The sequence below is a fragment of the Schistocerca gregaria genome, chromosome 4 (genome assembly GCF_023897955.1).
Source record: "Schistocerca gregaria isolate iqSchGreg1 chromosome 4, iqSchGreg1.2, whole genome shotgun sequence".
NCBI lineage: Eukaryota > Metazoa > Arthropoda > Insecta > Orthoptera > Acrididae > Schistocerca > Schistocerca gregaria.
The window spans coordinates 286825553-286851825 of NC_064923.1; the positions used below are offsets into that span (position 1 = coordinate 286825553).

A 26273-nucleotide genomic window follows, 5' to 3' on the forward strand; every position below is an offset into this window, starting at 1 on the left:
GAAGCAACCATCGGTTGCGAAAGCTAGTAATTCTGTGTGTGTGTGTTTGTGTGTTTTGTTCATTGTGCCTGTCTGCCAGCGCTTTCCCGCTTGGTAAGTCTTGGTATCTTTGTTTTATATATATAATTTCAATAATGCAAGTTAATATAATGTTTTTCAATAAACTGTTTTGTCTCTCTAACATCAGTGTGTTCAATGACTCTTGATAAGTACAGTATATATATAATGTTATAATTTATTCATTACTCACGAGTCCACAGTTGATTGATATCCCTTCTCTAGCTCTTTCTCCAGTGGCACCAGTTCTTTTCAGACGTTCTGAACCAGCCAGATCCACAAAATGAAATTTGGCTGTTAATGTCTCGAACTCTTTTCCACCGTCTGTTGGATTTTCATCATCATCTGTCTAAAGTTCAGAATATTAGAGTTTACAGATGTATCAAAGAATAATAATCCATATAACCTCAGACTATCTTCATATAGTTGTATAATTAACCTTTACACAAATAAAGCTGCTCTGCTCTATTTTTTTTTAAATTATTCTTTAAGGCAAGCAGTTACTTAATAGAATTTGTCTATACATTGTTTTGATGTTTATAATAATAGATCCAACTTTTATGAATGTATCTAGCGGTAGCAGTGAAAGATTTTGTTTCCAATTACCTCTACTTTCACGAGCCTTTGCTGTTTGATGTGTAGGGTAAATATTGCATGTGATCTTGAAGACTGAGCATTCATCTGTGTACTAGCAGTGGTTCTTGATAAAGCACCTAATCTAAGGCACTGTAAAGCCTCTTCTGCCGAGGAGACAGATTTCATTGTTACACCAACAACATAAATACCACCTTCTGCATCTTCATGAATTTTTATACCAGTTTTTCCCTGAAAACAAAAATTTAAAGAAAATAACACACAAGAAATTCAAATAAGGCTTTATGTAATTATTTCCTCGTACACACTCAATACATTTTAGTTTAATAATAAATACTGCAGTGAGTCTGGAAATTGTGTCTCACCTTTGTGAATTGCTCCCTAGCAGGATCAAACAAGTCAATTATTTCTTCATTGTAAAGCTCCATGAACTGTGCCATAATTTTAAATTCTGGTGGTGGTTGTCCCATCTCTTTTGCTTTCTCCACTCTCGAGGCAATGCCATTGAATAAATGATTAATAGCTCTTGGTATAATTCCCACCTGTGATGGGTCAACTTCAACATCAAATCCTGTCCCCATAGTGTAAGTCTTCCCTGAGCCAGTCTGAAGTAAAGAAGTATATAATATATTATTCTCTGCAGTATAATGTATAATGTTAATATACTAGTGCACGGGCATAAAAATGTTTAATTTATTCTCTCTCAAACAGCTACCTAAGAAAGTGTGAGTTCATTTTTCTTAGCGAAAAAAGGATTGAGCATAAAAAGTAGTAGATTTAATATTTTATAACAATTAATCAATTTACAAAATAAAGGCTCATTCAGTTCCATAAATCTAAAAGTTAATCACTGAAATGATAAATGGTTCACAATGACATTAATTTAGCAAAACTGGAACAAAATACACAGTTAAATTTAAGAAGTGACAACCTAATGCAAGGTAAGCAGTGAAGACAGAAACTAAATTGGCACATATATAAATCATCAGAGGTATGTCTCTTTAATTACCACTGGATGGTTGGATAGTTGGTTGGTTGGTGGCTAAAGAACTAAACAGTGATGTTATCAATCCTTAAGCCAAGACAGCATTCATTCTGAGATAGTGACATCGGTCTGAAATTTGAACAGATTATCAGAGTATGCAGGAGCTGTAAAAACTGGGGTGTTTAAGACAAGACTGATGCCAGAGCTGAGAAATAATTTCCAGTGCAGACAGCAGAGCAAATGAGGGGCTGCCTTTCGCCACTCACTAACCCAACTGAAGACAGGACAGTGGCAGAGAGAATGGCTTCTAGATGGAAGACTCATAATAATAAAAGTGAGAAGGTTAAAAATATAATGTAAATCAGTTGGAAAACAGAAGAAAGAAATAATCTGTCAAGTAGGTGGGTGGGGCAAGGTGAGTGTCCCCTGGCCTCTCCATGCAATAGGAAACATACCTCACCAACCCATTATAAGCGAAACACTACAGAGGGGAAGAGCACCAATTATCATTTGAATGCTACCCTAAAACAGAAAACAGGGTGTGGTCAAAAAGAGCTGACTGCCTCTAAAAGCAATTAAAACAAGAGTACAAAAGGGATGACAAATGTAGCTGGAGAAGGTGGTATTTCAAGGGTGCCTCAGGCCTAACATGCACCAGGAGATGCCCCAACACCAACAACCTCACTCCCACACCAAAAATAGTTTGCAACATTGTATCTGAGAACAGAAATCACTCTCACAAAGAAAAATTGAGAAACAGTTTGACTTCCCATGATACACCTGCATGTACTAGAGGAAAAGAATCCTGAAGATCACACTTAGTCTGAAGAGCCAGGAGGAGGGGGCATTCCACCAGAATGAACCACTATCTGTAATGCTCCGCAACCACAACATTAGGGTGGTTCATTACATAAAATATAACAATGGATTAACCTGGTATAACACATGCAGAGGCAATACAGGATTCCTTCCAAGCAGAATGGAAGGAGGAGTGTAGTGCTGCACTATTCTCCTAGATGGTGTGGACGGGTAGTTGTTACATTGAGGGATGACAGATCTTACATGCACTTACAAATCTGCACTAGGAATCACCAAAGCCAACATTCACTGAGTAATCACTTCTCTAGCCAAATGGTCAGCTAATTAATTCTCTGGAATGAGTTGGGATCCAGACAAAATCAATTGAACAGGAATCATGACTATGGTCCGAGTGGAGGCCATAAACAGCTCACCATAGGGTGACAGGAGTAATACAGATAAATGGCCTGGATCCCTGCTCACTGAGTCACTAGAAACTAAAATGCAGCCTAGGGGCATTTGCCCAACAAAATGTAGAGCTCTGATAATGGCTAACACGTCTGCCGTAAAAACACTAAAACGTTCTGCCAACTAATGTTGTTCCTAGTCAGTGGGAGATGGAAAAGCATATCTCGCTCAACCCATGGTTTTAGAGCCAATAGTATTAATGCCCATGGTATCCTGATAGTCCCGAATAACTGAAAGGAACAGACACCGAAAGGTCGTGGAAGTAACTGACACTTTAGGACCTTTAAATAAATCAATATTAATTCTCAGTCCGGATACTAATAAAGGTGGGTGTGCAGGAAAACATGGGGAGGATGGAAGGACATTCAAAGGTAGTTGATTGGTGGTCCCAGTACAGGTGCATTCTCACTGGTATTCCCCCAACCAAAGGCAGGTGTAAGGGATTCAATGTTCCTCTCATGTAAAAGAAACCGGTAAGTTGGATGATTAGAAAATTGTCAGCTAGTGATTGCATAAGTGAGCAGTAGTCTGTATAGTCAGAACTGAAGAAGGAAGAAAATCACTTAGGCAAGTAGGCAGTCTAAAGGACTCGTACAGAAGGTGCCAGTGGCTAGTCTTATTCCATGATGGAGCAAGTAATGTGATCCGCACTGCAAGAGGTGTCGATAATGAAGCAGAGAACAGTAAGCTTCCACATGTAGTTTGTCTTTAGTGATGAATATGGAGCAGCCAAGTTAGCTTTTTATCAAAGGAGAGTCCCAAAACTCAGGACTATGAGAATGTAGAAGTGGTGGGTACGCAAATAGGTTTGGGATCAAGATTGACCACAATACGATACACAAATGCATGACTTCTGTTTACACTGGTGAGAAACTGAAACCGTGGAGAAGGATCCAAGCTGAGACACTCTGGATGACAACTTTGAGTTGGTGTTCAGCCAAGACTGAAGAATGAGAGCTACACCAAATGCAAAATTTTTGAGATGTACAGTGCAGGAATGGCCAGGGGTCCAATGGAGAACACTACCCAATCGATGGCAAGGAGGAAGAGTAACACTCTTACCTGCCAGGCAAGATTTTCTTGAATATCTAGGCAGCTGAGAGATGATCAATGCTAACCCAAAACAACTGCTGAATAAAAATTGGGTGGTTGGCTGAAGAGGCCCAGTGATTGAGGGTAAGTAAAATGTGTGTTACATGCACTATGAAGGTCAAAAAACTGTCAGGAGGTGTCGGCATTTAGAAAATGCCTGTCTGATTGACATTTCCAACCTAAACAGATGATCGGCTGTGGATTGTCCCTCCCAGAAACCAAAAGGGGACAAAAGGCGACATAAATGCAGTGCAACTGGTGGGCTACTATCCTTTTAAGCAGTTTGCAGAGTACGTTGGTGAGGCTAATCTGTCAGTAGCTGTAAAAGATTCTTGGGTCTTTGTCTGGGTTAAGCACTGGGACAATGTTACTATGTCACCATTGCAAAAGGGAAGATACATTTGTGTGTCAAATACAGCTGAAGACTCTGGATAGATGGAAGATGTGAGTAACATTCAGATGTTGAATCATCCCATTATGAATCATGCCTGGAGCCACATTATGTGATGAAGCACGAGTGTGAAGCAGTTCCTCAACAGTGGAAGGTGGGGGTTGAACCATTGGGAGATGTCTTTAACTAGTGGTTTGTATGTTTGAAAGGTTGCTAGAAAAGAAGAGGATGCCAATGCGGTCGCGAAGTGGGACACAAGGTGTTCAGCATGAACAAATACATACAAATATCATCCTGAAGGACGATACCTGAAGCAATTTTTCATCTTTACTGTCCCAGAAGAATACACAGCTTGGTCCAAGCCTAGGATCATGAGTCAAAAGTTACCAAAGACGTGACAGAGCACTCCCAGCATTCTTTGCCACTGCATTTAACTAGATAGTGAGCTTTGATGCAAAAAAAATAAACAATCCAAGTTCTGGCCCTAGACTGGCCAATCCTCTTCCTCCTCCTCGATTTGTAACTTTTGGTGGCCAACATCCTTGTGAACGTTTATCTGATGTGAGTGTGGAGACATGTGAAAAGTGGGCAGCTCTCAGACCCACATGCTGCAGCTCCTTCATCCATTGGATGATGCTAGTCCTTTGATCTGTGGGTTTTTGTGGAGATGAGTAAAAAGAGGGAGCCATGAGTGGGAGGGGGGGGGGGGGGGAGCAGTTGTAGATCCATTTGGAGAAAACTAAATGGGAGGGGGTGATAGCTGTCATTTTTGCATAATTTGGTATTTCAACAGGATGTAGACGTTCGTATTTTTTTCTCAGCTCAGTAAATGACAGGGAGTCAGGTGATTTATAAACATATTTTCCTTTCTTTTTGAATACTGGGTATATTGGTGAATATGGAGGAGGATGATCCATACAACCGGTACACAAAGGGGTTTGCTCGCAAGGATGATCTTCACAGAGTGATCAACCGCAGTTTTCGCATTTTGAGTTTGTCGTGCAGTGGGATGACGTACGGCTAAAGCATAAAAGTCAGAAACACTTTGTGGGCGGTGGCACAAAGTGTCGCGTCATTCCTGTACATCATGACTAATTTTTTCCCGAAGAATGAAAAAATTTCCTATAGAAACCAAGATTGAAGCACATGTACCTGTCTGATTATTCTTGGGACCAAGACTGAGGAGCATGCATCCGTTCAATTATCCTTGGGACCTTTTTGGATGCATTGGACTATGTGTACATCTCACCTTTTCAGATTAGTTCTTAGCGTGTTGGCTGTTTGGAGTGTTAAATGTCTGTAAAAGCTAACTCTTAGCACCATCTTCAAAATTTCATTTGCAGCGGTAGTCACCCAGTCATTCATGTCTGAAGACCTCAAGATTGTGCAGCAGAGGAGGCTTTAATCAATTGTGATCCATTGTGTGTTTTTTGAAATGAGTAAGCTACTCCAAAGTTATCTTCTATATGTTCCATAAATGTAAGAACGGTTTCATCACTGAAAGTATCTCCATCCAACCAAGGGCTCTCCCAATGGGTGTCACACAGCTGCAGTAAATGTCATGTGGCATGACAGCCACTGGCATGGGTCCTAGTGTCCCAAGAAGACACGTCACTATACATTGGCATGCATTGGAAGCTGGCAGCGCAGGCATCACAGTTGTGGTCCCTGTATTGTCAGGGGGCTTGAACGAAATGGAACATTAATGACCCTATCACATCAGGTTCACTAACATATGGGTGTTTAAGTACGGAGTGGAGTTTCCATTGTCACTGTGTGCAGATGATCTTTTGAACTGTAGCCAGTTAGAGCTATTCAAGGCATCCACCACAATTGGTTCACATACTCGAAAATTTAGATGATGGAAGGTCAAACTTAAAAGTGGACCAAATATTACTTCAGCCAAAAAGTGATGTAAAGGAAATGGATAAAGATGTGAATGAAAGAAAGCATAATCTAGAGAAATAGCCTAGTCAACATCAAAGACTGTCACCATGGTACAAAGGCTACGAGAAGTATGGAACTATAAAAGGTGGAATCTTCTGTGGTTTTCTGTATAACAGTTTATTCTGCTTTCTTTTATTGGTGAATGTGTGTTTGGAAAGAAGAAGAAGAAGAAATCATAGTTGTCATACTATCAGCATTCACAGCAAAGAATCCGAAATACATTAATGTAATAATATGATTATTGCAATCACTTACTCTTGTTTCTTTATATTCCATAAGTAGTTTTGTAGCTAAACACTCATTTTCAGCTAACTGTTTTTACCGATTTAAAAGGCACTAAGTTCTGTAGTACATCATTTGTGTACACAATAAAGCAAATCAATAATATATTTGTTTTCACAGCCATTTTTTCCTTATCACTTTCACTAACATTTACTCACAACTGTTATGCAGTGGGATTTTTATTGGCATGAGCTGTAGCACAGATATATAAAGAAGCGTGTTCCAAGTATCTGAAGATAAGCAATTATCAACTCCAAAACTAGTTATGCAATTTAAAACTGTGTGAATGGTTGTTGTTAACATAATAAAACATAAAATAACATTCCACAGTCACAGAGTTCAGTGTGATTCCATAATTATACAACAAAAAATTAGTTCATCTTTAAAATGGATTGCTGACACAGAGCAAAATCGGATAGGTATGTAATAATTTTTGAAGTGGATGTGTGGTGTGTACCATTACAGTTTTCTGTTGCAACTGGTTTAGGTAATAATCTGAATACTGATCTTGATGGCTCATAGTTGTCTGCCTGTATTTTTAAGTATTTGTAATTAGTCGAATTTTGGTTAATGTGTGCTATGCTGGGCAAACAAAACTGACCTTTTGACTAATGTATCCCTGTTTTGCAATCACAGTAAATGGTTACTTAGCCGTTTTGAAAGATTGTAGATTTAAGATGTTGGTAAGATGCTAGCTAAATATCCTGCATCCTCTCCGCCTACAATGTTTATCTGAAGTTCAAGCAGAAAGAACACATTGTTATAGAATGTATTCTTACAATTTAAAGAGCATAGGCAGCAGAGAGAGTGGAACCTGCTGAAATCCCAGAGGCAATACTGTACAATCTGCATTTGCAAGCTATATACTGTGAGGATACACAACACTTTCACATTCAAGAATCATTTGTGAACATTGTAGAACTCGAGCTAAACAATGTTTGGTGACAATGAAAATTTGTGCTGGACCAGGACTTTAATGCATATTTACTGCATTACCTAAGTGGTCATCTTAAGTGCTTCCACTATCTGAGCGTGCTCCCTGGACAGATCCGAACTTCCATGTGTCTACATCCTGTGTCTAAATCCTGTGATCAAATATACATTGTGAATCTTGCACAGGGAGAGACCTATGATTAAAGTGGTGGTCCTATTTTTAGGCATGAATTACTATATTGCAGTGCCTGCATCATTTCAATGAACTCTGCAAGGTCTTTCAGAAATGTTCTTGCACGCATGCAAGGCTGTAACTTCATCATACATCCCCTGCACACTATTCACAGTACCTGTCTGAGTATAGAATGCACACAGAACTGGAGGTGGGCAGTCCACATCTGAACTGATTCAAAGAACCAGATATTTTTAAAGAGTGAATGATGGATGATTTGGAAGAAAATGAATGATAGCTCATCCAATTTCAGAACGTGTCTCTAGTGGCTGTAATGAGTGGGATGAAAATTCTAGAATAGACTGCTGCAACAGTGCCCCACCCTGCATCCTTAATAAATGTTTCCAAAGCTACAAAAAATGCACACATCACATGCGCCGGTGGATTTTCACACTTTACTATTACATAAAGCTTTCTCCTCCATGAAAAATGAAATATAGAAAGCTCCATTTCTTTCTATTTATTGGCTGGTGGGCAGTATCCATTCAGCTATCTTAGTAGTAATACTTTGACAATATGAAAGTAAACACTTTACCCAGTCTGAAAGTTGAAACAAAATATTCAACCCAGCTAGGAATCGAACCTGGGCACCTTCGCTTCACTATCTGCCATACTGGCCACACAGCTACTGGGACAAAAGAAAGAAGTGCTTCAGGAGATTACATTAAGGCAGAAAGCACTCCCAGCATCATGTTTCCACTCTTGAGTTGAAAAGAATATCTCAAATTTCAGAAGTTCAATACTTTTGAGTGAGTTGTTACTTCTTGTCCTTGACTTAGCACCAGACTCTAAACGTGTTGCGAGTGATCATAAAAGCTATCGTCTTCAGATACTGTGTGGTCAGAGGGTATCACAAAATGATCCAGGAATCACTCTCCTCCACACAGCTTAGGCTCCCCACCACTCTCGCCAATCATATATTAGGCTGTCTCACTAGCTCACTGCTCTCCCCATCTCTCTCAGGAATCAGACTGCAAAATAGCTCTCTAGCTCACTACTTCACACCACTCTTACAGATCAGATTGCAAGCTAGCTCGCTGCACCCCGCCGAGGCAACTAGCTCTCATGGTCAAGATCGCTTGGAGCAGCAGACCACATGGCGAGTTGAGTCGTCACTCCATTCTCTGTGCTCTTGGCACAATGATGCATCTTGCAACTCCCTTTCTTAACTGAGCACCTCTCCATCCGAGTTCAGCTCTTTATTCTTTGTATTCTTATTTGATTTGTTCTAGGCGTCCTCTTCTAGTGTTGTTGCTCTTGTTTTCTTGTTGTGCAGGAGTTCTTGTTAGGTGTTCTGTTATGTCTTCTTCTATGTCTGTTGCGCTTACAGTTGCTGTTGTTGGTGTTTTGGTAGCCTTTATGAAAGTTTTAATTACTTTAGATGGGTGGGGTACTAAATATAATGGTATGCACAAAACACAATTATTTTAACATGCATGATAGTCCAAGTATAAAGGTTGTCTCAGGAGAAATGGTCAATATTCAGAGGAACTATCTTTTGAAGCAAAAACCTAAATACGGACATATGCCCTATTCGAAATAGTTTTTTTAAATGCAATATATGTAAAGCTACTTTTGTATGTTTGTCTTGAACAAAACGAAATCTTTAGCCTCTAGCGAAACTTGTTGCAGTATAAAATTAAACTACATTAAATTTCCTTTAGAAAGGTCAAATTCATTTTTGCTCAAGGGCTCAAGTTGTATGAAGAGACAGAAAGAATACGGAAAATCTTGCACAACGTGCATGCATTGAGGTGTAGGTAAGCCAGTTGCAGTAGTTTCCCGACCTGATATGCCATGTGCCCTACATCAAATTATTTGTTTCAACTTCATCTAGACCACTATGGAAATGAAGACCCATGCTTCTTGACAGAGCGTAAGGGAATGATACACCAGACCCACACCACCGCATTAGGCAAGGTCCTAATGGAAATGGTTTGCTGTTGCCTTCCTCCGACCATAATGGGGATGGATGATGATGATGATGATGATGATGATGATGATGATGATGACAACACCACCCAGTCATGTCGGGGCAGATGAAAATCCCTGACCCTGCTGGAAATCGAAGCCGGGATGCCATGCTCGGGAAGCGAGAACACTACCGTGAGATCACGAGCTGTGGACTACACTACTATGGTATGTTGTAAACAATTGCAATGTACTGAACAATAAAGAAAATAAGTAACAATGTAAATTAAATATGTTCTGCCTCCAATACCATTCAGAATAGTGCATACGTTCACATGAAGTATTTTGCTTCAAACGATAGTTCCTGTCATGTCCCTGAATACTGACCATTCATCCTGGGCCAACCTGTATACTAAGTTTAATTTCTTATTTATTCATTTAACCTGAACAGATTAATGCCATCAGGAGTCCTCTTACATCAGACCAGAGTTTTTATGTAATTATAAAACTTATTTACATCACAGTTACTTAAAAAATCATAATATTTTTAATATGATATCTCTTCTTCTCTCTGCATATATTAGCCATTTGTCTGTTATGCCTTGTAGGTTGAAATTGTTGATTTTCCTCAGTATTCCTAAGTATCTTCTGTTCACTTGGTAATAATTATCATAAAGTTTTGTAATCTGTCATCTTCCATTCTTCTGACATATTCCTTCTAATTGTTCTGTATTCTTTAACCTGGTCATTCACGTTTCCCACTCTCAGCTTTTTTCTGATGTCCTCGTCCACTCTCCAGTCAGACAATGTACCCAGCTACTATCCTTAGCAATGGGGTCTTTAGTGCTTGCATTCTGATGGGAACGAGTGTTTCTGCTAGGTAAGAGATTCAATGTCTAGAGAGCAGTTGTGGGCCAACAATAAACTTGATCATCTGAACCGCAATGTCATGCTGTGCAGCAAATGCTGAGCTAAAGGATATTTTGACACCATTGTCAGGCCAAGAAAGAATTTTTCGCTACTACCATCATTCCTTCCACAAAATAATCAATAAGTCTATGTTTTGTTTACAGTTTGATGAAGGTTACTTCTAAAAGTACTGGTTTAATTCCTTGGAGGACAATGGGATCAGCTGCAGCTTCTACTTTGCCTACTCTTTGCTAGATAACAGAAGCTTTCCCATAGAGCATCTGGTCTTTATGTTTAGGTTAATGTATTGCCATGTCTTCGTTTCTCTCACATCGACTGACTGTTTGCTTTCTGGTTGTAACCAATTTTATTTTCAAGGGTAGGAACTCGCTTGTAAGCTTGATGTGTAGTGTCTTCAAGATTCATGAACTGTTTACGCTCTTCTGTTAGCCAAGGTACAGTTTCCAGTCTTTGGAGGAGCATATTTATCGTGTAATACAGTTGGTTGGGTAATAAATCCATGGATTTGGTCTTTCACGTCCAGGATTGGTATGCAAAATTTGGTATTCCAAATTATCTGTTGTGCCTCCAGCACAAGTTCAGGCACACAGATACTCTTAAAGTCTCTGTAGGTTGGCACAGTTTATTCCTTACATATTTGACAGAGTAATGTCATGAATATTATGCTGTTAGCTGATATTCCAGGTACGTATATCTTTGCTTGTGGATTTCGTAGCAAATATATGCATGGGTGCCGGACTATGGTCTGCATTATGGGTAGGTGCAAGGTGAACTACCGTTTTATTTGAAGAGGAAACTACACACTTTAATTTAACAGTGAAGGGGCGGAATATTTATGTTAGTGTTCCTAGCATTACTTATATCCTCCTAAGTCTAATCGAATTTTGAATGGTCAGTCCCGAAACAAGCTATCCCACGTACTTTCTGAGGTCTGTAGAGGATGCACATTAGGCAAAATTTCTTAAGGAATTTGATATTTACAACATATATTTGACTTGTTTGTCTTCATTAGTAATGGATGTGAGTAACACGGTCAAAAATCAGTTGAGGCGTTTGTAAGCCACTACTCAACCTGCTCATCTGTTACTTCTGTGATGGACAGTGGAGTCTATATTTAGGGAACTGGATATCATGCTTGGCTTGAGTCAGGTGTCCACTTCATTAGGAGAAAGGCATGGTTGTCCATATTTTGAAATATATAGCGGAGTTCGTCAAAATGAGTTGAAAGTGATGGCCAGCTATGTTCCACAGTAACATTATAGACACACTGGTAGAGCTAGTGGCTGCATGAATAGACAAGTTCGTAGCCCCTATAGCACGGGCTTTAAGAGTTCAAATGGACTGCTTTTTTTCCAATCTTTATCTGCTCCCATTATCCTGCCATCTTTAGGTCACACACACTGTAGCCAAAATTCGGATGTCACATTACTCAAAATTTTTCTTTCAGCAGTGAATTCCTCGCATATTATCAGGTTTGCCTTCGCGAGTTTCTTAATCACTGTAACTGTTTCACGCCATTTTTTATATAATACAAACTTTACACGATTGTGGGTCTAGGTTTCGCAGATCACAGCGTTCTACATCCTACAGTATAACTTCTGATTCTAGAATGTGCTGCGTGTATATTTGTTCTCACTTCAAGCTTTTACAATTTGAAACGGCTATGTTAATAGTAAATATTTTAATTTTATCAATGTACTTTTCAGTGTAGCACAACAATATATCATCCACATTGCCTTCATCTAGAAGAATTACGAGCGATGTTCAGTACCATTTCACCAAAATGGAAGGAACGGGAAAATGCGGCTACTGTCAGCAGATAATTTCCACGGGCTGTGGCTCATCATCAAACCTGAAGAGACATCTAAAATCGAAGCATCCTACAGTACCTCTGGAACGATGTGGATCGGGAAGCCGATCAAGATCGCCATCGATCGATGCAGAAATTCGAGAATTCATTTCTCGTGAACTGTCGTCACTGAGGTCTGCTTCCACCTTGGATGAAGGCATCCACCAGCAAGACAAATCAATTCTCAAGCTGCATCTAGCCCATTAGCGTCATCAAGTTCTGATTTTTTCCTTTTGTGGTGCCCTCACCCTCAACTGCTTTTCATTTACAACAACGAATAAGTAATTTATATAATTAAACGAGTCAAAATATGTAAAAACGTTGTCAAACTCTCTAATATCCAGTTTGAACCACGAGTTATTTGATAAAATTGAAAACGATTTGACAACCACAACGACAGTCTGCCTTACGTCTGATGTGTGGACGAGTGTAAATGCAAGTAATATTAGTTTCTATGCACTGACTGCACATTTCATAGATGAGAAGAGTGAACTAAAGTCTTACCTTTGGAGACAGACATACTACTGTACAGAAAACATCTCAAAATGAGTAAAGTCTGTTATCCCAAATATAATATCAATTTTAAAATTACTTCCATAACAACATAAGATGCGTCAAATATGAAATTAACAGCATGCTTCTGAAACTTCCTCACATCCCACGCATTGGACATTCTTTAAACCTCGCTCTGCAACACGCAATTCAGATGCCCATACAGAAAACCCTTGACGAGGTCAAATGAGTTGTTATCTTTCTTAATGAGGGAGCCTTTGCTTTAAGAAAATTTGCTGAAATACAAGAAATTAAAAAAAAACGACTGAAACTGAAGCAAGATGTCCCAACCATATGGAACTTTTTAAAGATTCCGTAATTTATTGTCTCGCTATTTTATATGGAAAATTAATCACCTTTAAGGTACAGACTGAAAGATAATGCAACAGCCTTTAAGGATTTTGAAAAGTTTTACATGAGATAACCAAAGCAGTGTCCTCAGAGGAAGCAGTCTCTCTTTTAAAAATGAAAATCTTGCCAAGATGAATGAAACAGTAACTAAAATCTTTTAAAGACAAAAATAAAGAATATACTCAAGAAATAGCGAGTGGTTGATAATTTTCGTAAAGTGTTATCAGAGTGGTTTGCGGTTACCTCCAACAATGAAGTGATTGGTCAGGCAATGTTGCTGGATCCCCAATTCAAAGGCAAGGATTGTGAGACGACAAAGCATTCCAGGACTGCTAAGCGGAGGATATTGCAGAAGTAAAGGCGTTGGTTGTTTAACAAGAAAAAATAAGAGCTCATTTCCCAACCAGTTATCACTGTGACACATAAGACTACTTCATCTGGGAGGAGTTCAATGAAACTAATAGTCAGCTGCAAGGAAGTCACGACCCAGAAAGAACAGCAACTGTCAAACTGGACAACTATTTAGTGGACGGATATTTGCCTAAATACCGCAATCCCTTAAATTGGCGGGAAACAAGAAAACTGCTGTGACCAGCACTGTTTTTAATTATTTATTTTATTTATCCATCCGTTGACAATAAATATTGTATGGATGTTGTCAAGGGTACATGTAAGCCATTTCAAAGAAATGGGACACAAACAATATATACGTAAAAAAGTACAAAACAAAATAATACAATGAAGTTGATAATAATACAATGAAATTAATATAGCCTATATACACCCGTGCTCGTTATTTTAAATGCATAGTCTGTTTTTCATAAGGCTTTAGTTTTGTCCTCCCTAAACGGCAAGTCCTTAGATACACAACACTGATGAAGTATATATTTATATCACACAACAGCTGTCCTTCAAGTATGTAAATGTAATGAATGATTAGGTACAGATACAGTATTTTCCATTTTGCCTTTATAAATATCATCAGAAAAAATTATTGACCTACATAGTCATATACAGAATAAAAATATTGTTCTACTTGAATTTTTTTAAATTCTGTTTTAAATTTGTTATAATCTTCTAACTGCCTGATGTTGACTGGCAGTGCGTTGCACAGTTTCGCACCGATATGGCTCACATGCCTTTGTGTATTCATTCTTTTTGTTCGCCGAGTATGCAGTGCTGCGCTATTACGGGTATTGTAGTTATGAAAGTCGGCATTTGTCTGAAAATCTGCAATGCGGGTCCTGACATACAATACCCATTTGTATATGTATAATGATGATATAGTAAGTATTCTAAGCTTTTTGAATATGGGTTTGCAGTGTGTCTGTGGATGACAGTAAGTTATTATTCGGATGGCCCTCTTCTGCAACAAAAAAAATTGTTTTAGTCGCCCTGTAGTGGAATCCCAAAATATTATTCCGTATGTGGCAAGAGACTGAAAATAGCCGAAATATGCCATTCTGGCACCCTCTGAGGTTTGCAATAATTCTGAGGGCAAAACAGGCTGAATTAAGTTTCTGTGCAAGTTTTATTACGTGGTCATTAAAATTTAAGTTTTCATCCACATTAATCCCCAGCAATTTTGTGGAAGTCACTCTGTCTAAGGTTTTGTCACCCCACACCTGATCGAGATTTATATTTTGACATCTCTTCCCAAACTGCTTATAATTTGTTTTATTTACATTCAATGTCAACCTGTTTGCATTAAGCCAAGAGTGGATGTAATTTAGTACTTTATCAGCAGTTGTTGGTAGCAATTGCTTTGCTGCACTTATTATCACACTAGTATCTGCAAATATTATTGCTTTGGCTGCATCATCTTAGGTGTGAGAATCATTTATATAGACAAGAAACAATATGATGCCCTAGGATGCTGCCTTGTGGTATTCCTACTTCTACATATATATATATATATATATATATATATATATATATATATATATATATATATATATATATATATATTGCCTCTGATATCAACTGGTTGTAAAAGAATTATGTATCATAGGATCATCAGTGGCCTATGAAGGAATATTTTCAAAAGCAGGCAAAATGTGCAGTAAGAGAAAGAGACCGACTAAAATTGGTAAAATTTCATTTATAAATGACAACTGTTCCGGCGTAACATCCAGCGCCGGCACGTCGGAATGAAACGCCTATATCTGAAAATTACTAGGGACATAACACAAAAGTATTACTCCTCTTTATATGTTCTTTCAAAAGCCCAAATCAGATAAAATACAGATTTAGTGACCTGAATTAAAAAAGGCAATCTTTCTTCTACTTATTTTGGTGGTGGAGGTGAGTGCTGAGTAATGAAAAGGAGCTAGTTCAGTTCAGTGCGTCACCAGTTTTAAACTGAACTGTGAAAAGAATAGTTTTGCCAATCTATACGCAGGACGGTGACATATGGAAGTTTAGATTTGTCCGGGACAAAGTGGCACAGCGGGGAGTTCGCATCACGGTCCGGCACAAATTTTCATTGTCACCAAAACATTGTGTAGCTGGAATTTCACCCTATTCACAAATACAAATATAATTCTTATGTTACGTACACCTGATGAGTGCAGCAGTGCCTGTTCCTTCAGACATGCATGCTCGTCTGAAGGAATCTAGAAATAATGCCTTGACTTTCATCATACGTCTCTCACTGTACGAGATTCCAAATATTTGAGCGTGTATACGATGTAGACAAAATGATGACATATGGAAGTTTGGGTCTACCCAGGCAGCATTCTAGGATACCCAAAGCGGTTACGTCAACCAATCACGTAAAGTGGGAAATCCGGTTTCGAGTCCTGGCGTGACACAATTTTCATTGTCACCAATTCGATGTGTAGCTGGAATTTCACAATATTTGCAAACACCAATAATATGAATCTTATCCTTCATACAGCTGATAGTCGCTTTAACGCATGTTCCTTCAGACAGGCGCACATATCTGAAGGACGTTGCAGGGTACAATGAAACAACAAAGGCACTGCAATATGGGACTTTCACATTCAGACCAGATGAGAACTTTGGTGTGTATAGTATGGCATCAAAGATACCAAACATGTTAAACGCCAAAACGTACGTAGTTTGAATTATCATCTTGCATTTGCTGATCCAAGCGTAAGACCATCATTTTTCTCCTGTTGATTCCCATATTATAATACCCAGTACTTTTTTTCTGTATATATATATGAGTTTGAGGGTACCCCGACACTGGATATAATGCAGCGAAAATTACTTATAACTGAAGCTTGGGATACCACCCGTCTTCTTTTAGCAAGGACATCATCATCATCATCATCATCATCATGGTACCGGGACCGCGGAGACATCTATCGGTAGATCGGCGTTTGAGCGTACGAATATCCGTTTAGCACTACCACCGCCCACTATTAGCGGGTGAGGGCACTACATTCTTGTCGAACTGGCTGCCAGCGATTCAGTTGTCGAGAACGGTTGCCGCAGCTTCGAAATGCTTGAATCAGTCAATGACATCGCTTTTCCCCACCAAAAACTGCACTGGTATCGTTCGTATTGCAATTACCAACACGAAGAAATGAAATAAAAAAGTGTACGTCTGTGAAATAAATCTTTGGCACTCTTCCAAGTTCTCAACATCGTAAAAAAATTACTACGCCGACGAAAAAGTTTAGGGGTACGCATCCCCTAGCGATCCCCCAGAAAAACAGTACTGATGATACCAAACATTAGAACTATGCTAGTCTCGCAATGACTGTCACTTACCTGCCCATATGCTAGTACTGTTGCATTGTATCCTTCCAAGGAACCATCGACCAAATTGCTGACACAGGTACCATAAATTTCATCTTGCATAATAGGCATATCAAATACATAGTCATATGTGAATGCCTTATCTGAGCCCAGAGTCACCTGCGGCTCTCCTGGGGTCACAGCAGTACATACACGACACATGTCTATTACTTCTCGAGGAATCTGTGGTCGGATTCTGAAACAAAAATAAGAAGCAAGCTTAGTATTCAAAAATATATTACTTTTCTGTAGAGCTATGAGTAAAAGTTATTTTAAAGGAACTTATGTCGATGAATTACATTCTAACCATTACCGGCTAAAAAAATACGTATTTGGAAGTATCTCAATATTTAGTGCAGTGTAACTTTTTAGGCGTCAAGGACGGGGTGTGAGTTGAATGATCTTTGTTCTGTCAACAAGTTGGTGATTCATTGAGGTTGTGCCAGTTCATATAAATACGATATACGTGGTAAAGGGTAAACAGTTGGTTTTGATAATGTTTTGAAGACAACTGAGACAAAAATTATTTAAACAGATTCAAAGCCATAAGAATAACGCTCAGAAAATTTATTAGCCGTTAAAGATAAAACACTTAATGTGGGGGAGAAAGATAGGGGAAACAAGGAAAGAGTATGTGGTAAACCCTTCAAAGGTCGAAGAACAATTCCAGTAACCTTTATAAGTTTAGCCCCCAGTAGGCCTAACGGCCTCCGATGGATATTTTTAAGACCACTGTTCTTAGACCATGTTACATGGTTGCGGGCGGTACACCATTCCTCGCAGACACATCGGATCGACAACGCTAAAACAGCAACAAATCGGGAAGTTCGTTCACGTCCGGACAAGAAAGCTCCTTCCTGCCATGTCTCCACAATAACCCATCTTGCTGCGCTGCTTCCACCCATATGACTGCCTGTTACCATTTCTACAACTTCTACAGAGCTCCGAAGCGATGAGCGTGCTCTTTAAAGGTAGTGACCAATATTTTGTCCCGCGATCCTAATTAAGAAATTATGTGTAAATATTTCTAGTGACTTCGTATGGTACAGAGGATGAACGTGTGAGCAACGTTGCTGCGCTATCTGCAGTGGGTGTCATTGGCGCTGCCGGAGATGCATTTGACGCTTTTGGCTACAGCTGTCACTGCCTCACGATCTATGAGCTATATACGCCAACATTCCGCGCGCCAGGTGTTTACTGCGTACCGCGTCCTTGCAGGGAACTTTTCAGAACTCGCTTCGCGTCCTTTATAGGCAGTGAGTGACGCAGTGCACTACGAAGCTGTTTGCAACACAGCTTGTGACGACAACAACGATGGGATGCTGCACAGATCGTATTTCTTACGGCTAGTTAGTGCCTGCAGAACAGTGAAATGAGTGTTCGACAACCAAATAAGCGGCAGAACACTTTTATTACTTCAACAGAAATGTGTGTGTGTGTGTGTGTGTGTGTGTGTGTGTGTGTGTGTGTGTGTGTGTGTGTGTTTTGTAGAAGTCCTCCATTAAATTTCGGGTATGCAGCCGCCAAACAAAATTTCTTACATTGATATATAGGCCGCGTATCGTCTGAGGATGCAAGACATTTTATTTGCACGGCTGCATGCCCGAAATTTAATGGACTATTCATTAGAAATCCTGTCCAATATCGGTTATAGTACAGTCAGTAACAACAGAGGTTGGCAAAAAAATGTTGAACTGAATGTTCAAAATTGATTCGTGTGCTAATGGGTTGGAAACCGCATGTGATCGACCAACACAACCACAATGATACCACCAGCAAGGTACCTTGGAACGCACACTTTCAGGAACTCATTTGATACAGGATGTTTTGGTGCAGCTCCACACGAAGTGTTCGTTTCGTGGCAACGTTGCGTCGCAAATGGATCTGTCCCGCGTCCTCGAACCTCATGCAGGGATCGCTACTTTTAATGACTTCGTCGCCTATAGGACGTTCACCCTTGCTTCCCTATTTATGAACAGGTTTCCTAAAAATAGCTACCAGTCACAATTTTTAATAATTTTGTTAATTATTTAATACTGTACTTGTTTCGACGTATAATACTACCAAGCAAAAAACGGCAGTACAAAAGTATCTAACAAATGTACGTAGATCTTGAAGTACCAGTAATAGTTTTCTGTCTTTGCTTGTGTTTTGGTCTGTTCTGAACATTTGAAATGGCTGTCTTTTTGAAGCGTCTTCATTGTCGTCCATTGTTGTGGCTGTTCTGGTCATCTGAAATGGCTGCCTTCTTGTGGCGCCTTCACTTTCGTCTATTGTTGTGGCTGTCTGCATTTTTGTTGCTCATTGTTAACACACTTGTGACGAGCACACACTGAAGAGCTTGGAGGAGATGAGAGAAATCTTACTTGTGAGTCTTCAGGCTGTGTCCACTCTCCACAGCAACTGTCTGTGTGACATGGGAAGGCGAGAAAAGCTGATTATAGCTTTGTGAATGCGTCAATTTTTCTCAAACCGACGTTTGTCTAACGACAAGATCATCGAAAAAGTTGCAATAATATCATTTACTGCCATTTGTCTATAAGTAAAAATGTAATACATAAAAAACTAAACTTCAAACTCAAACCGAAATCATTATATTTGTCTGACAACTGCTTCTACTCCACATAATATTAAAAATGTGTGTAATGCGCGTATGTAGGTGTGTTTCACTATGGAAAATAACTATGCATAAAAAAGAATTATGGTAGCACACACAAGTAAAAAAGACTATCGTAAAAGTTGTCAGTATGATATATTTTTTGGTGTCAACAAGCATTGTGTGTTTAAAACTAACTCGTTCCACATTACAGTGTATGAACGCATCTTTGATCCATTGAACAAGCTAACAATTAATCTTCTCTAAATAACTCGACGGAATGCTGACCGATAACGTCGAAAACTACCGATGTCTCGACAGGTAACCATCCCTTTCATTTTATGGCATTTTCCAATTCGTGACAGGGATTTACGTGTCGAAACACTGGAGTTTTTGACGAAGTTATCCCGCATTCTCGCGAGTAATACAAGAGAATGGGAAAAGCTTAACTCTCCCTTGTGCAATCAGTTTAACATTATAGTTTGAATGCTTCACAGGCTTCATATTCCTAATCAATAAAAGCTAGGAAGTTCTCATGCAATTGATATGACTAAAATGTTTCTAAACCACGAGTGTTTAAAGCCAAGAAAGATCTTTACTTCACTGTGTTTCAAAGTCTACACCGTAATACCATCTGCTATCTGAGTCCATGCCCGAACCATCAGATGGTAAATTTTGGATGATGGTTGATGACTTTTATCCATCTTCACCTCCTTGTGAAAGTCTTATTTCCGAAACTTTTCAGCGTGGCACACACTGTGTGCCCTTGCCAGAAGGGGGATGTCGTCTATTGCTTCATGCACAAGACTTTCAGTATCTGTTATCTTTGATGTCTCCCCCCCCCCCACACCACACACACACACACACACACACACACACACACACACACACACACACACACACCACATAGCTTGTAACCAGAGCGCAGATTAATTCCGTCGGTTTATCCTGACAATAATATGTGGGTAAAGGCAAAAATGTGTGACCACATTCACATACAAAAGAGTCAAATTTGTACATTCTGTCGCTTGACTTTTATAAAGTAGCAAGCTACAGGAGTTTAGCACGAGTCTGCCTTATATTGTCCGGAATATTTTTATTTTTCAGCCAGAGCACAATATCCCCTTTCCTAATACTCGTACTTGGTAATTCCTCTTTAACAGCTGAATGATAACTGGCACGATAGTTACTATGACCGACTTCGAAGTTAGGTATGGCAAGAACTGTTCCGTGAATCACTTCTTGCAAGTGACAACGTTCATTTCCGAATGGTGGTCACTACTGTTTTTCTTACACCTAAATAAAAGTTTACTCTCAGGAACCATATCAGAAAAAGAGCATGCAGAATAAGTATCCAAGAATCTTCTTCTATGGGAACTTTAAAACCGCCAGTCCCATCATTCATTTTCCAGCAGGTATTCATGGAATGATTCTGATTCACCAATGTTTCACCAAGATAACACACTGTAGAACTACTTCCTCCTCTTGTATCGTGCGTCTATATAACGGACGTCGTTCGTGCTAGGTATTTTAAAATTATTTGCACTGACGAAGCGCTACCTTTGAAGACAGTCTGCTCATGCAAAATTCAAAAAAGTTTTTGTGGTGTTACATATTCCCTTCCTATATGCATTTCACACATTGAGCGTTTTAAAACTTCGTTGTCAAAACCACCTACTTGTATCATAGGTTTATTGCGATTTAGATGATTTTCAGGCGACACTAAAACAAATTTTCCTGAGGTTTCTACGGCTCCGACACTTTTGTTTACTATTTTCTATATAGTTCTCTTGCTAACACGTGCTTCTGCAGTTCGTTCTTGAGTCTCCAAAATGTCAAAAACTGAAGTACCGATTTCAGTTTCACGTATGACGAAGTTATAAACGCGGGACGGACGGCTTGTGAAGCATCTTCATTACATCTACATGTTGTTGTGGTCTTCAGTCCTGAAACTGGTTTGATGCAGCTCTCCATGCTACTCTATCTAATGCAAGCTTCTTCATCTCCCAGTACCTACTGCAACCTACATCCTTCTGAATCTGCTGAGTGTAGTCATGTCTTGGTCTCCCTCTACGGTTTTTACCCTCCTCGCTGCCCTCCAATACTAAATTGGTGATCCCTTGATGCCTCAGAACATGTCCTACCAACCGATCCCTTCTTCTGGTCAAGTTGTGCCACAAACTTCTCTTCTCCCCAATCCTATTCAATACTTTCTCATTAGTTATGTGACATCTACATGATTACTCTGCAATTCACAATTAAGAGTCTGGCACAGCGTTCGTAGAACCACCTTCAAGTTATTCCCCCTTTCGAATAGCGCGCAGGAAACACGACCGCTTTAACCTTTCCGCGCGAGCTCTAATGGCTTTTATTTTATTATGATGATCAGTCCTCCCCTACCTAGATGGGCGCCAACAAAGTAGTTTCACACCCAGAGGAGAAAGGTGGTGCCTGAAACTTCATGAGAAACTCCTGACACAACGAAAAACGCCTTTTTTTTCGATCATTGCCACCCCAATGCGCTTATGATATCCGAGGCAGTCTCTTCCCTACTTCGCGAAAATACGAAATGAGCTGCCTTTCTTTTAACTTTTTCGATCAATTCGATCTGCTATGCATCCCATCCCCGACAGCAGTAATCTAGAAGAGGATGGAAAAACATACTGTAAGTAGTTCTTCAGGAGACCTGCTGCATTTTATGATTGTTCTGCCAATAAACCCCAGTCGTTGGAATGCTTTGCACAACGCTATCTGTGTGTTAGTTGCATTTTAAGTTATTCGTAATTGTAATCCATAAGTATTTAATAGAATTTGCAGCCTTTAGAATGGTTTGTTTTATCCTGTTAACTGAATTCACTCATGTGAATGACTTCAGACTTTTCATTATTTAGTTTCAATTGCCACTTTTCTCACCATATCTTGTCTAAGTCGTTTTCTAATTTGTTTGAATCTCTGATGACTTTGTAAGATGGTAAATCACAGCATCATCTGCAAACAATGTAAGAGGGCTGCTCAGATTGTTTCCCACATCGTTTACTAGATCGGAAACAGAGGAGCGCCTGTAATACTTCCTTGCAAACGCCTGATATCACTTCTGTCTTATTCGATGATTTTCGTCGATTACTACATACAGTACGAAATCACGAATCCAGTTGCACAATTACGACAACACTCCAAAGACATGCAATTTAATTAAAGTTGCTTGCCGTCACGTGACACGGCAACAGCGCAGCATTCGGGAGAGATTCTCTCACAGTCTAGTTTGTAACTCGCCGCTAGCCGCTCGAAAAGAGAATGAACCTTGTTGTCTGCTAAGCTGTTAATGGTGGGAGATGCGCAGAACGGCTGAAAATAGAGCCGACTTCCAACATGACGCGAACTATAATATCGTGTTAGGGCCCCCGCCAACACACGCAAGTGCCGCAACACCAGATGGCATGGTCTCCACTAATGTCTGCTGGAGGGAACTGACGCCATGAATCCCGCAGGGCTGTCCGGAAATCCGTAAGAGTATGAGGGGGTAAAGATCCCTTCTGAACAGCACGTTGCAAGGCATCCCGGATATGCTCAATAAAGTTCATGTCTGGCGGCCAGTGGAAGTCTTTTAACTCAGAAGAGTGTTCCTGGAACGACTCTCTAGCAATTCTGGGCGTGCGGGGTGTCGCATTGTCCTGCTGGAATTGCCCCATTCCGTCGGAATACACAATGGACATGAATGGATGCAGGTAATCAGGCATGTTGCTTACGTACGTGTCACCTTTCAGAGTCGCATCTAGACGTATCAGGGGTCCCATATCACTAACTGCACATGCCCCGCACTATTACAGAGCCTCCACCTGCTGTAACAGTCCCCTGCTGACATGCAGGGGCCATGGATTTGTGAGGTTATCTACATACTCGAACATGTCGATCCGCTCGATACAACTACAAAAGGGGAGGGAGGGGGGCAGCTCATTACAAAGCCATAGATCAACCTGGTATGCAGGATGGTACAGCGAAGAACGTCACGTTGTGGGCGTCTCCTTGATCTCACGAGCCGGCCGGAGTGGCCGTGCGGTTCTAGGCGCTGCAGTCTGGAACCGCGCGACCGCTACGGTCGCAGGTTCGAATCCTGCCTCGGGCATGGATGTGTGTGATGTCCTTAGGTTAGTTAGGTTTAAGTAGTTCTAAGTGCTAGGGGACTGATGACCTCAGAAGTTAAGTCCCAATGTGCTCAGAGCCATTTGAACCATTTTTTTGATCGCACGAAGTTTATTAGACATAGGGATGCCCCCCCCCCCCCCCCCAAGAGTCGGCCCATGTCTGAACTACCTGTGGGGTCAAGGAAATTAGGGAAGGTAGATGGCTGCAAGTTCTCTTGACTTGATGTTGACTTGATGCCACTTCGTAGACTTCTGGGGGCCCGTCGCTACTAATTTTTCCAAACAGCTTCCCTGTTATTACCGAGGCTGGGTGAATCAAAAAAATGTTCAAATGTATGTGAAATCTTACGGGACTTGACTGCTAAGGTCATCAGCCCCTAAGCTTACACACTACTTAACCTAAATTATCCTAAGGACAAAAAAAAATAAAAACACACACACACACACACACACACACACACACACACACAACCCATGCCGAGGGAGGAGTCGAACCTCCACCGGGACCAGCCGCACAATCCATGATTGCAGCGCATACGATCGCTCGGCTAATCCCGCGCGGCCTGGGTGAATCCCTTCACGTAGTTATCCACAGTACAAAATTCCAAAAGGGGCACCAATAATCGAATGTGGCTTCGAGTCACTATCCAGAAACGCTCACCACTGAATCACGAAAGCAGTCATTCCGCCATGCATACATGCGTAGGCATCGAAAGATTATCTGTATTTTGTGAAGATGATTTTATACGTTTTTTTACTTCTTAGTTGCTTTAAAAAGCAAACAAAAACATGTAAAACATTTTTTTAATTAGAGGACACCGGAAGTTTACTGTTTTAGATACATCGCGTTACTTTAGTAAAAACAAATCTCTGTTTATACATTACTTGTAGGCGGATATGAATAGTTATGCTGTCGTTCGCAAGTACTAAAATGTTATGGACTGTACAACCTGCGGAAATTAAGCGACTAAAATGTGGAATTTACTCAAACTGAAAACGTATCTTGCTATTTTATTTAAAAGCAGTAAGGTACATTATAGCGTCGTACTTTTACGATTATTTGAAACTACTGCCCACACTTCTACGGAAAATAATCTAGAAAAACGGCTATCATGTGACATTGGCCGACTACACGCTTGATGTCAGTATCACAAGTGCACTGGCTTTAAGCTGTGTATTTGCATGTTGCAACCCGTGTCTAAAGCCTTGCTGCTTTTATATTCAATGCTGATACTATGTTATTAACACATAAATCACACTGCGTTGGAAGGACTCCTGCGATATTATCGTCATGCCGTTGGTGAGGTAATCCCCTAAGGCAACTCTGTGACTACAGCGACAGCCTCCCAAACTTCGGTACTGATATTACGAAACTTGGAAAGGCTTTTAAACCAAGCGATGGTGTCACCTTCGAAGATCGTCACGAAATCGCGCAACCTGCCGCTCCTAGCCAGCACTATTAAGTCACGGCTTGTCGTCACTGCAGCAGGCGGTGACGTTTTCAAGTACACAAACGCAGCCGTGCCCTTCGCCGCCGAAAAGACTTGGCACCATTCCTACGATTTCCCTAGTTACTGCTAGAAGATGCTTGTAAATCACAAGGCTGTGACTAATGCTAGTTTATAGGAATTCTTGTGACTCTAGTCTTCTCGCAAGAGGTATCCAGTTACCATTTCAAAAAAAAAAAAAAAAAAAAAAAACAGGAAAAGACCTTAGCATAATCGAGGATAGGCATCCAGACTGTGAAGAACTGTTGCTTTTTGCAGGAAATCTCTTGTGCCTACAGTCAATCCAAATATTTAGAAGAGTATTTTCAAATCAAAATTTACTGCAGTTTTTAGTACCACCAAATCGTTACTATTATGATGTGCTTCAACAAGGCAGAAATGGCGAAAACGTCACACGACTCGAGCTAGCGATGAATGCTTGCGTAAGATATGTGTGCTACATTTGGCCGTTTGATCACATCAGTCCTGCCTACACTTTAGTTAGATGTGACAGGGTAGGTAGAGTGATTTTCGCTTCGTCCTGCTCACTTCATCGGTTTCTTAGTCAGCAGTGCCGTCAGCACCTCTCCTCACGTCTCAGATACCTAATGTCACTGAACGACTGAAATACCAAATCGAATATGTGTAGGATCTTGGCTGTACCTTTGCACAATACTAAGTTTTTCTCCATCTCCTTTTCAATTTCAACTATACGAGTATGGAACGAATTACCCTGCTACCCGCGTCGTATTCAAAACCATGCCGCAGACGAGAGGCGATTAAAGCTTTAATACTTTGTCATCGTAGTAGCTTCCGTCCCTACGCGTTTCTCATCTCCATTTAACTCTTTCTTCTTTTTGTCTCAACTGCTTATCTTCCCCTGTTACTTCTCGCTCTGCCTATGACTA

The 26273-nt window shown here is 40.2% G+C and overlaps 1 protein-coding gene across 11 annotated transcripts in view; it reads right to left on the bottom strand.

The window, feature by feature from the left end:
• Positions 1 to 26273, bottom strand: part of LOC126267947 (kinesin-like protein KIF21A) — a 483424-nt gene that overhangs the window by 164340 nt on the left and 292811 nt on the right. For all 11 annotated transcript variants that reach the window (XM_049973266.1, XM_049973269.1, XM_049973270.1 and 8 more), the window contains exons 2-5: positions 17114 to 17336; positions 1017 to 1256; positions 664 to 882; positions 251 to 406 (exon numbers count right to left, since the gene is read on the bottom strand). In XM_049973266.1, coding sequence (XP_049829223.1) covers positions 251 to 406; positions 664 to 882; positions 1017 to 1256; positions 17114 to 17336 — 838 coding nt within the window. The remainder of the gene's footprint in view (positions 1 to 250; positions 407 to 663; positions 883 to 1016; positions 1257 to 17113; positions 17337 to 26273) is intronic.